The sequence below is a fragment of the Liolophura sinensis genome, chromosome 7 (genome assembly GCF_032854445.1).
Source record: "Liolophura sinensis isolate JHLJ2023 chromosome 7, CUHK_Ljap_v2, whole genome shotgun sequence".
NCBI classification, from domain to species: Eukaryota; Metazoa; Mollusca; class Polyplacophora; order Chitonida; family Chitonidae; genus Liolophura; species Liolophura sinensis.
The window spans coordinates 50,677,535-50,690,722 of record NC_088301.1 but is presented as its reverse complement, the minus strand read 5'-3'; the positions used below and the strand labels follow the sequence as shown (position 1 = coordinate 50,690,722).

At 35.4% G+C, this 13,188-nt stretch overlaps 1 protein-coding gene across 11 annotated transcripts in view; it reads left to right on the top strand.

Moving 5' to 3' along the window:
* Window positions 1-11: 11 nt before the first annotated feature.
* The window catches only part of LOC135471821 (sarcolemmal membrane-associated protein-like), a 43,098-nt gene continuing 29,921 nt past the window's right edge, over window positions 12-13,188 (top strand). For all 11 annotated transcript variants that reach the window (XM_064751187.1, XM_064751190.1, XM_064751188.1 and 8 more), the window contains exons 1-3: window positions 12-72; window positions 6,291-6,372; window positions 7,420-7,641. In XM_064751187.1, the coding sequence (XP_064607257.1) occupies window positions 6,349-6,372; window positions 7,420-7,641 (246 nt within the window). In that variant the 5' untranslated portion in view covers window positions 12-72; window positions 6,291-6,348. The remainder of the gene's footprint in view (window positions 73-6,290; window positions 6,373-7,419; window positions 7,642-13,188) is intronic.

Below are 13,188 nucleotides of genomic sequence, written 5' to 3'. Positions count from 1 at the left end.
GGCAAGTGCAACAAAAATTCAACATGGCTGTCTCTTGAAATGGCATTGGGGATTCCTAAAAGTTTACTGATGGTAAGGCCACAAATGGATAAGCATGACTTCACTGTATTGAACTAACTTTGAGTTGAAATCTTTTATTCTTTTCTTAAATTGCTTTCAAGTGAGACTTTTGTGTCAAAAATATCCTAGCAAACATTGACCGTAGTTGTCTAAAATGTTGACCTCGAAAACACTAACAGGGAAACAGAATCAGAAAGTGGGGCGAAGTTACAACATGCGTGTGTGTCTGCTTTGCAAATATTTTTGTATTGGCTTAAATGAAATTATTCAAGTGTTGTCGTGTACATCATATTTTAAAGACATTCAGCAGGTGTTCTATAAAAATGTAGTCTTTTTTTTCGGCGTTTACCAACTGGGTCCTTTATACATCCATGTCATGTACAAGGTACTGAAAACCTTGACAACACAAACCGCTGGTCCTATTCAGGTGTACGATTCTGGTGTTAATGTATGTCTGTCTTATCTTTGCTGTTTGTCAGTCAGCTGCGGTAACTTTTTATCTCTGCAGTATACCTTAGTTGCTATCTAATGATGTCTTACAGCTGTCAACAAAGTTTTTTTTTTTAAGAAATCTAAGCTAATATGTACGTTAACACCGTAGTACATCGCTACAGACAAAGTTGTGTATATAAGATGCATGTGAGTACTTTGTGTTAAGAGTGTTTAGATTTTTTTAAATGGAATTAAAAGTAAAGTATGATTTGTCATTAATGGTAGAAGTAATATTTTTTCCAATTTTGCCACAAGATTTTGCACACACAAGCATAAACAGATTGAGGCAGGTTGTCTGGTTAAACAATGCCTGAATCCGTTTAGTAACATATCAGATTTCTATGAAACGCTACAAGAGCAATTACTTGTAGATAACAGCGTAGTTTATTAACATGATATTGTGATTCATGTGCTTGCATCTTTATCAAGAGGTTGACATCATATGATCTTGGTTTGTTTAACATATACAACTAGAGAAAAGTGTGTGTCAGTCCTAAATAAGATATTGACATTTCACTCTCAAGTAGAGAAGTCATCAAGCAATAAATAACAAGGTTAATAAATAGTAAAGGAAGAGATCAATTAACAAAAGAGACAAGCATTTCCAATTAAGATATAGGCTAGTAAGGCTCATTGAGGATCCTCATCTTGTTTCGGGTTTAGGAAGTCATAGGGCGATGGAAGGTATACATGCTTTGGAACCTACACTCTGATTCAACAGGCATTTATGTCAGTGTCCACTTGAAAGAAGAATCTGTGCAATTAAATGTCCAAACAAAATTGCACACTGTGACACACAGTAGTATTTGGTGTAGTATTTTAAGGCATTATTTTTTTTGCTTTTTTTTTTTTAACATAAATCTACTTGCATTCTTACGGAATTCACCAGAAACTAGTCCAAGTCCAGAAAGTGTTACTTCAAGGGAAAGTTTTGTTTCTTATAAAGTAAAAAATTTTGTGGATTCCATGTGAATAACTGTAATGGTGTAAAGCTTTCATGTGCTCTTCAGTAATTCAAATTTTGAGTAAACCTGGATTCACGTCAAGGTAAAGCCCTGGTTTTGATCTCTGCTTTAGTCTTTTTTGGTATATTGCCTTTTTTGTACCACTGTTAATGTATGATATGCATGTCGGTAGAAAATCTTATACTTTGGCAATTTTCAGGTTGATATACAGACAGCCATTTTACTGGTATGGGTTTTGGAGACAGACCAGGTTAACTCATTACCCACGTACCTGACCAAGTTGTACTCAATATCAGCTTGTTAAGGCTTACATGTATGTTCATGCAGATTTCATCATTCAGGTGTTCAACCCACAGTTTCAGGGTTTGAGGTTTCTTCTATAAATTAAAATAAGCAGGTGCATGGCTTGAATTACATAATGCTATACCGTCTCTAACTTTTGTTTATTGAAGAAGTCAGTGAAATAGAAATTTTGTACAAAAGGACAGCTCAGTACCATTCTCGGATATTCCATTGCTCTCATCTACTCTTACATGAAGTGTGCCAATCACCTCTAGGGCCATATCTAAAGAAGTTTCTGATCCTGAGATGACATTATTATACTACATGAAGAAATTTGATAAAATCCAACTCAAAATGATTTTAGGTCTGTGAATGAAAGAATTTATATGAAAATTTAACGCTTTATTGGTAAATCATCATAGTTTTGTTCAATGTACTACAATGTAAGTTTTAGTACAGCTTGATTACTTTGGACACCCAAATGTTTCCAAATATGGCATTAGATATGGCCCTGAAACTTACTATCCAGTAATATGCCATACTTTATACGTAAGTTAAAAAGTCAGGAAATATAACTTGCCAAAGGTTGGTGGTGTACTGTGAATGCGGTGGTTAGCACCTGCGATATCAGGCTTTAAGTAAATGGTCAGCAACATGTAAGATTAGTCTGTCAGTAGGCACTATTAAACTCCTAAACGTTGTCACATCACGTCAGACGTGAACTAGGGTGGTGGTTTTCTTCGGGCTGTCAGGTTTTCAATACACATGAAACTTATCGCCATCATGTAACTGGAGTATGACGTTAAATCACAATTAAATAAATAAAATAAAAGAATAAATAAAAGTATGACAAAAACAAGCTGACGTATACCTTGTTTGGATGTTTAGATATACACAAACACATGCCTTTAATGAATTATGCTCATCTGGAAGACTCAACAAAAAAAAAAAGAACATTATAATTGTAAGTAAATAATTTCATGTTCCATATTCAAAGACATTCGGTTTTGCTGAAAAATTATTTCATGTTCTACTGAATATTTTGCACCAGGTATTGTACATGTATTCTGTCACCAACAGGCCTTAATCTTCATTTTTTGAGCAGTTGTGTCATCATAACATCCCTTGCAAAAACCAGGAATGAGATTAGCACACATAAATTCATTTGACTGTTAATTTTGTGAGGTGTGTACTACTAACACACCTGGACTTTGTTTCAGAAGTGCGTTATGTGTCAAAGTGTGACAGAATGCCGCAAATTTGAAGGCTTGCATCAGAATACATGAAGTGCTGGTTCTAAAACCGGCATTCGGTGTTGGACAGGGAATTACTCTGCTCTCATTGATTGTGTGTCTTTGCACTCCAGATGCCATTTGCCTAGTATAACTTTTTCGGAGAAGACCACTTCTCCTCCTCCTATATGGTGTGGGAAAGTTCATCAGTAATTTGCCATCGGCTGGTGGTTTACCGGGGGCACTCCTGTTTTCCTTGTCTACAAAACTGACGGCCAAAGTATAAGTGAAAAATTCTTGAACATGGTGCCAAACAACAAGCAAATAAGTAAATAAATCTTGCATGTCACCTTTTATAGTTTGAACTTGTTTTTTCTGTGTTACAGACCTGTTGCATTAGTAAACAGGAGCGGAAGCTTGACCAGATTCATCCATTACCAACTTGCATGTACTTCCTATCAGGGCAATTGACCTAATAAAACTATATTACTTGTGGCCTATTGTAGTACATCATCACATTCATACTATATACATGTATTTGGCTGTTAATTCATAGTTAGATATTAGATTCATGTGGGACATTTTCTTGTGTAAAACGTAGCACTACTTGTGATGATAGCGTGACTGGCTTTACTGCTGGTGATAGCATTCACAGCTGTTGTATATTTGCTTGGTCTTTTTTTTTTTTTTTTTTTTTTTCCACTCTTTAAATACCACGAGTATATCATATACTTCCAGAAATAGATTCAAACTTGTTAGCTTTCTTTTTTAAAACATGCCACAATTAATATTGTTATTAATATTGGTACCTGAAGTGATGAATCAGGATCCAAAAAAGATGAATCTTCTAAAAAAAAGGCCAACTGCAATTCAACTATTTGTATTCAAAGCATACTTCAGTTGCACCAGGTGCAGTTTTACATTGTGTACTGAAGAGACTGAGTAAATAACGGAAATAAAGCTTTCATTTCTATTTGAAGTTGAGATGGGTTACAATGAAGCCATATATTGGTTTCTCATGGCCTCACCAAGATGCAATTATTATATCTCTAATTCTGAAATTTAAATGCCTGAGTAATGGTTAAGGGAAGTCTGTGTTCGTTTAAATTTTCCTGATGTGTGGCTTGAAACCATGCAACTTGAACATTTTCTAAATCAGTGGCTACAGTTGTGGGTTGCATTTTGGTACTAAAAAAAGCTACGTACACATTAACAGTGACTAACATCCCTGTAGCTTTTATCAGACAAGTTCATATAACAGTGAAGCTTAGGAGCTTTCTGATCACTAGCAAGGTGCATTTCCTAATGTAAACAAAAGTCTATCTCTAAGGAAACACAAATTTTCCCACCGCACTCACCAGTTATCTTTCTGCTTTTTGGCTTATGGGTTTGGCATGGATAGATAACAGGTGTGAAGGGAGAAAGTAATATTTTGCAGAAGGAATTTATAGATTGTAGAAGATGACAAACTGAAACACACAGGATATGTGTTCAAATGAAACTTTGTTAGCTAATATTAAGAAAGTATTCTTAGAAGTTTTATCCATACGATATACTATGTTACTGTGGTAATCACTGTCATAATTCAGCAGTCATTTACACTAGTATGTGTGTTGAAAAGGCATATTTCATGTATGTAAATGCAGTTGTGCTTATGCACTTAAGTAATTTCATAGTAGAGAAAATCTTGGAAGGTTGGCAACTTGAAATATATTGCTAGGAATACACATGTACAGTATGCATATTTATACACAGCACATACTTGTACTTGCACATATAGAGAAAGGTTAAAGAATTATTGCAGTGAATTTAATATGTACATGTACAGGTAATTTCATTATTTCTGTATGGAGTTATGTTGGTCTGTATACATGTTGTGCTTACACATACTTACCAGCAGGAGGCACGTGTAGATGCGCATCATGGTGTACAGGGTGAAGGCTATTAGTGAGATTGAGAATTTTCGTTATACATGCTACTGGGAAAATTTTAGAGAGAAATATGTGCTTCCAGATTCCCTGGACAGATCTAGTTAACAAACTGTCGGTTTCCACAGATGGTATATTTATGTTCCTTGGGTCTCTGTTGCAAGGTTTACAAATATCAGAGTAAATGTTTATATACTTTGTGTGCACCGAAATTGGGGAACACCGTTAGTATGGTTGGTATATTTTATTATTGCCCTGAATTTTCGGCTTTTTCATATGTAAGGCTAGGACAGATCTTTACAGTGATTTTATCAGTGAAAGCTTTATTTTTATAGTTTGCTGCATGTATGCAACAAAAAGGTTGAATGATTATTAACTGTTGTACCTGCTGGTGAAGATTTAGCATTTCCTGTCCCTCTATGTGACATGTTATCCTATTTGTTAATGTCCAGCTTTATATCGATTTACTTTCTCAATTCAGCAGATTTGCTGTGTATACATGTACCTAAATAAAGAATTTAAATTGTATGCTGTTAATTAATCTCAGAATGCAAATGATCATTAGCCTATAATTCTAAGTCAGCTATTATATAAAATCTCATGTTACACTTTAGCACTCACATATAGTGATAATCAAACAGTGATGGCATTTCTCTCCTTTGCCCATGGTTGTACTTAATTCAGCATGATGTGCAAAACTGTAATACTGTAGAATTTACATTTGTTTTGGACCTAGTTTGTCATACTGCAACTTAACATACATGTATGTTTTTATGTGAACATGTCTTCATACATTAACTAATTATATGTATATAATATGTACATGAATTTTCAAACAAACAGAAATTAATATGTAAATAAATTATAGATACTTAGGCAACATGTACATCTACCAGAAATGTTTTGTCTTGACGACATGTAAATGTTTGATTATTGTATTGAACATGTTGACTGCATATATATTAGCTTAGGGAAACTTCTTGTGATCCAGTGGAGAGCTAGTCTACTTGCACTATGATATTGTTTTTACTCAACTGGTTTGGTGCAGTTCATGTTGGGAATGAGAGTTAAGGAAGTTAAATAGTGGTGCAAACACAGACACATTTAATAGCATACCTATTAAAACTGTATATACATATTTGCTGTAACCGTTATTATGAAGAGCCCTCTATTTACATTATGTCTCGGGCAATTCAGTACATTGAGGGGGGTTCATGATTAATATTGGTTATCATTTTCACTATCCACTTTACAAGAAAGTACTTATTATCACACTTAACATCTGTGAATTCTGTCATTTAACTACATTTTTTTTTTTTTTTGTATTTCAGAACCGGGCTGTGATATTGTGTGTAGAGATGATTGCTGCTAAAGGACAGTTTATTTTCGATGTTGTCTTATAAAGACACTGAGGTAAGTAATATACATGATGTTAAAGATTTTAGACTTTACGTGTGTGGTGGCCGTTCCTGGACTAGCGGGGTCACTTGCCAGCACGGCGCAATGACCCAGGAGCCTCTCAACAATGAGGTTGCTGGGAATTCAAGTCATATTGGTTTCCTTTCTGGCCATGCATGAGAAAGTCTCTCAGCAACCTGCGGCTTCCCTCGGGTTCTGCCCGGTTTCCTCCCACCATAATGCTGGCCACCATTGCAGAAGACAAATATTCTTGAGTTCGGCGTAGAATAACTGTCAAATAAATAAATAAATTTACATGTGTGTGATGCAGTGATATGCTTAAGCCTGCCACAAATTGTTCTGCAGCCTACATATATTTTGGATGGGAAGGAAGGAAGGAATCAAGTGTCATCACCCCTATATGATATCTACATGTATACATGTACTTTGTACTTCCTGGCCTAACAGACGTATACATATATTTGCATTGTCTTAATGAGGCTTCAGTGGCACAGACAGTTAAAGGGGTGGCTTCTTGCAAGTTTGAGGCCTTAGACCAATGACATGTAGCTGCTTCAACTCTACCTGTAGGGGGTACTGGTTTACAATTGGCCACTTCAGTTTCCTCCATCCATAACTTCAGTCATTCTGTAAGTGAAGAATTCTTGAGTTTCAGCATTAAACATTAGTCAAATAAATAATTACTTTGTTTTCTTTTCCATACCTTTATTTCATTTAACTTAACGCCCTTAAGACTGCTTCCATGTGGTCCTCAGTCTTGCATGAATTTACATGATGGTGGGTTCTAAGGATTTGTGTGCCAAGCTGTCCAGTATGTTGTCCTGGCCTGATAAGCAAGTCTTTTACACACTGAACTTTGTTATCAACTTATTTCTTGTGCATTAAGTTTGAATTATACATGTTTTTGGACTGTCCTGCCAGTAGTCATCCTTGCGATGCAACCAAAATAATGTTGTAAAGTAAGATGAAAACCATAAGTAGAGAAATCAGTATAAGCTTGTGTGTTCATGTTGTTGATTATTTTTCTTTCTCCTTGCTTAGGTGGACGGGAATCAGACATTGAGCAGAGAAATCATGGCAGCCGTAGCCATATTCAGCTGCCGCCCAAACTCAAACTCATTCCAAGAGCGGCACATGTCTCTACACGAACCTGTCAAAATAGGGCGCGCCGTTGCTCGAACACGATCATCTCCTAATAATGGGATATTTGATTGTAAAGTTTTGTCCAGAAACCATGCTCTGCTGTGGTATGAGAATGGAAAGGTGAGTAAAACAGATTTCTTTCTGATATAACTTAATCATGGATTGGAAGTTTCCATTTAGCTGATGGTTCACTGTATACTGCATCAGCCTGTTATCTGTTTTCAAAAACATTTTTCTGCAATGTGGGAAATGCCCATTCTGCATCATGGATAGATGGAACTGAAAAATACGAGTATGGTACATGTAAATGAATCTGAGTGTTCTATTGATCTTTGGAAAGGTATTTTGAGGTTTGTTTAGAGGATGACATCCTGCTTGAGAAATGTAAGTTTCAGCAACTAATGTAATATGTTATGACATGTATTCGCCTCATTAAGCTGATAAGTGAATTGAATTTTAAATAAGTAAGGCCAGGGAATATCACAGGTATAAAATACCAGTATACATGACCCGTTTCAAACCATACATAGTGCTCATTATGTGCAAATCTGGATGAAGCCATTTGATGAGTTGCAAAAAGCTGGGTTGCAGTTTACCATTGGTGATTGCAGCATAATATGAAAGCAACGTGGAACAATACCAATCCTGACAAGCACATGAATTTTTCACAAATAACATTTCATGTACCTTTTGTTGATTCTGTTTATCTTTTTCGAAGTCATCACCATTTCCCGAGCGGAACCTGGGATAGAAAAAAAATTTGTTAGAGAATGTTAATATTCAACTCTTTCTTTAGCTTTGAATAGATTTTCCTGAAACTTTTCAGAAGTGTCTAGGACAACATAGAGATGGTTAATAGCAGCATACATGTGCATGAGCATTGTTGTTAACATTTCTAAAATATTGACTGCTGAGAAGATGAAATCTTGAATAAAAATGATAGCCTATCAACATAACCCTTCAAGCAGCTTTAAATAAGTTACATTGTACATTAAAACTTTAAGGATTGTGGTGATCACCTGCACATGTACATGTGTTCTATAGGATTGTAGTACATCAACTCATTTTAAAGAGTTATCAAAGGGTTATTGTATATTAACTCAGTTATGTGTATAATATTCTGATGATTATTAGGCTGCTTTGAGGAAGATAATCCCTTTGGGTTAAGGTTAAGTATTATAGCGCCCATTTTCTATAACATGGTTAAGGACTGAATGGTATCTTTCATGATAGTTGTTTTGAAAATTTCACAGACAGAATCAGGGAAGTTCATGTGTGTTTTACATGAGACCACATGGATGAATCATTCAGATGTAGCGGTGCATAGTCATAGCATACACTAGGAGGCGTAAATACTTAAACACGAATTAAACCAATTATGCCAATTAAATGTATGTACTTGTTGAAGTAATTAGAAGGGTGGAAACTTGTTTATCGTGTTGTATGATAGATACAACTTCTGATTGGGATACATATTGAGGGAATGAAGTCTTCATTTATTATCCATATCTGTTCATGGTAACAAAAGAAATTATGGGATGATAAAGCATGAAATCATGAAATAGACTTTTGGATATCGGGTAAGGCAGTATGGATCTGCGCATAACTGAGAGCATTGTATCTACATATGCTCCTGTGTCCAGATAAGATCAGTTTTAAGGGTATATGGGTAACTCCTACAGTAAATTTCTCTGTTAGAATAAAGCAAGAAGGGCTATTTTATGAAATATGAATAGTGTATCAGACTAAATACATAGCAATCACTTGAAAATTAAACCCTATACCTTTATTTACATTACCTGTGGCTAGTTGCCTTGTTCAAAGAAAATGTATTCACCAGTGTGAATGTTTTGATTGTCCCTTTTTTTCCTTCCTTATTTAAGGAGGTATAGGATGTTGTGGTGAAAAGGTCAGACTGTCAGGTGACTAGGTGCAGACATGCAGCTACAAGAGATACCTTAGAAATTGGGTTAATGCTGCATCAACATATTATGGTAGTTCTACTTGTTTTGCTGCTTAAATCAGATTGTTTGAAATAAAAACATGTGAATTTTTTAGTTATTTTCCCCGGTTCTCTTCATGTACTGCTGAGTCTTCATATTTTGATCCTTTTGGTTTTGTGAAAGCGGTGAAATTTCCAAAGTTTACGGTAGAAGTAAAAGGAATTCTTCTACAATTCCCACATGCCTCAATATTTACAAAGCAGGTTTGTGACCTTTGTGAAAAGTAAAACATTCAAAATATCTATCACCATGCATGAAAGGAAAGCTATTTCATAGAAGAAATGTGTAAGCTGAATTAAATATAAATGCATTTTTGTTTACACCAATAAAAATTTTTAATTTACTAAAAAATGAACCAAGTTCAAAAAGTGATGCTGTTTTTCCTATTGTTCCTCTCTGCCTTCTTACTTTTTTATGGACTTGCATTGTAGTACTATCAAGATTTTAGCTGATCTTGTACTATTTTTTTTTCTTTACAATTGAGATTGGAAGTTGTACCAAAAAGCAGGTGACATTTCACGGCGAGGTATAGCTGAAGTATTGTCAGTCATACATCCGATACAATCAAGAATTAGTTGAGCCCTTCTCATTCATACATTCAACAGTACAAATAGCATCCTGGTTTTGAGTTCCAGAGAAAGTAATACCATCTCGGTGATTCCACATAGTGCATAGGATCAGTACAGCCTAAACATACAACAGGTTTACTTAACAAGTACACATACTTGTTACATGCCACTTCAATATGCACCTGTTTTCTACCATAATGTTTTACTTCATGGACTTAATTTCTGAAGAAGTACTTGTAGTAAACATAAAAGATATTTGTGGTTGTACCATTTGCTCTAACGAAAACATCCTTCGGTAGAAAGAGAGACATTTTTATTGCATGTGATTGATAATAATGTATAGATGATAGAAAATAATTATGTGCTATACATGCATAATCAAATATTTTTATTTTTGTAATTTCAGTTTTTATAATGTTTATTATCTGAATGTTATACAACTCGATATAAAGGTACTGATAAATATCAGACAGGATATTTTTGCAGTGCCACATAAGTACTGCATTTGTTCATCATATTATTTGAAAATCGGTCAAAAAAGGTGTGTAACTGAAATATAGCCATTGGGTATACGGATAGCACTCAAGGTTTACTGTTTCACAGGCTGACGACTCAGTTATGACTGGTTCTATATATATTGTCTGATTTCTCCATTGTACGTTGTACATTTTAACACGAGGCCGACTTTCACAATGCATGAAGCAGGTATCAAGTTCTGCACCTCTATCAGAATGGCTATAAATGTTACCAGTGATCTTGATGATTGTGCGTCTGAGTCACTGTCAGCAGTTGAAAGTGATGGCCAAAATACTTGCGCTGAACCTCTAATGGGAAGCTAGAGTTGTGCTGTCTTAAGCTGATCTGAACCATTTTGTACAACATCAGGTTGATCAGATTGTATAGTTGTCAATGTTTTATGGCAATTGCTGAATAGTTTAGGGCAGTCTTGATCTACATGCATGCTATACATGCGTAGGTACATGTACAGTATGAGTTTTTCCGAGTGTTGTAACAAAACAGGCTGAAACACTTGTGTCACGGTACAGGTACGGGTACATGTACATGTACACTGTACAGAATGTGATATGTAATTTTTTTATATATTGGAAATGAGGTGAATTAAATTAATTTAATTGTACTGAAATAAGTTTGACGTATTTCAGGTTGGGGATAGCCAGTCTTGACACTTGAAACAAGGTTGTTGAATTGAATTTCATTTCTTAGACTGAAAGCATACTTTATTTTTTGTTTTGTTTCCACATATATTGTTATCAATGGCTAATGACATAAAGTGGTAATAAAACAAGTCTTCATTGGCCAGTCCTTCAGCACTGATCTGTCATTTAATCCATTAGAAAGAACAGTTGCTCCCCAAATTAGACGGGCACCCTATTCAACCATGGCTCATCAGATATTCATTACATTTATACTTCTAGGCAACTGTTATGTACATGTATGTGTTTAAGAATATCAGGTATAGTTATCCTATAGCTACATGTAGTTCTGCCCTTTTGGGCACATCTCCAAAATGTTGACACAGTGTGTTTTAAAGTTTGTTTATGCAGTAAATAGTCATAGATATATGGAACTGTGCTGCTTAAATTGATTTTAAAAGGGAAACTCGTACAACTCTATCCTGCCTGTAACAATATGGTCCAAAGCTGTGAACTCTTTTGTTCTTTCCTGTATTATGTCACAATAATCAGTATATATACTCATAAAACACATATGAAGTACAGGGAAGGTCTGGCAGCAACCTGTGGATGGGTTTCCCCGGGCTCTGCCCGGTTTCCTCCCACCATAATGCTGGCCGCCGTTGTATAAGTGAAATATTCTTGAGCACGGCATAAAACACCAATCAAATAAATAAATAATCATATGAAGTACACAGAAGAAAACGATGTGTTCTACAGCGACGGGAACATTCTGTGTAACTCGTCCTCGAGACTGCTACTGATTTCATGCTTTATTATACACATAGGTAGAGATGCATACTTTGTTTCACATATGACAAGGAGAAAAGTATGTTGCTTCTCTGGTTGTTGGTATGGAAAACGATGGCTCCTTGAGGCCAATATGGATATCTCGAAATATACATACATGTACATATCATGCATGTGTTGGCATACATAATGGTGTTTGCCAGATATCTGAATATATATCTGGGGCTCAAGACATACCATAGAGCGCTGCCAAAGAGTATACACATTCTAGATCTGTGGTTGATCCATATTATGTATTGCAGGAAACATTTGGCATTTGTTAATGATGCCTCCTCTATACATGTAGCTATTTACCCTCACACCCTATGACAGATCTATAGTAAAACCATGGCGAACTACTTTCACTTGTCTGCGTAGCATTGTAAAGCATCCGTCTTGACCAGGTTAACCATGAAATGGCCCATCTTATTTTGCTTTCTTATTTTTTCTCAAATTTGCATATAAAAGACTATTGCCATTGGCAAATTGTTTGTTGGTTTTTGTTCATTGCTTCAAGAGGTAATGAATGTTATTGTAGGTTGACTTCCTGTCTGTGTTTTCATACATTGTCAGACCAGTTGCATACCTGTGGGTGTGGCGATCCTGTGGTTATCTCTTAGAGAAGTTTGCGTTCTGAAGTTTTGCCTTGCCGGTTATCATTAAAAACTGTTTCCATTGTTTACAGTATATATCTCTGTGGATATTATGCTTTTATTTTGTTTATTGAGAAATCAGTGTAATTTTGAGGAACAGGTTAACATTTTACATCGTCGCCCTCTATCTTTGAATGAATGAATGATTATGGCTTAATGCCACATTCCTCTACCTTTGAAGAAACTTAGCTTAGCTGAAATGAATAGATGTACATATTTGGTAAATTAAGGAAAATTTTGCCTTTGGAAAAAGTTGCATGTTTATCTTGAGTCTGCGTCTGATTTTTGTTGATCTTTATAGAAATGTGTCCAGAGGTTTGTGTGCAAGGTATTTGTGCATGTGGGATGATATTCTATTGAAGAAATGTAAGTTTCAGCACCTAAGTAATATTTTATGACTCTTAAAGTGGACTGTAGTGGGGGCAACATTTTTCTCTGTCAGTTACTGTAGATTTTTTCA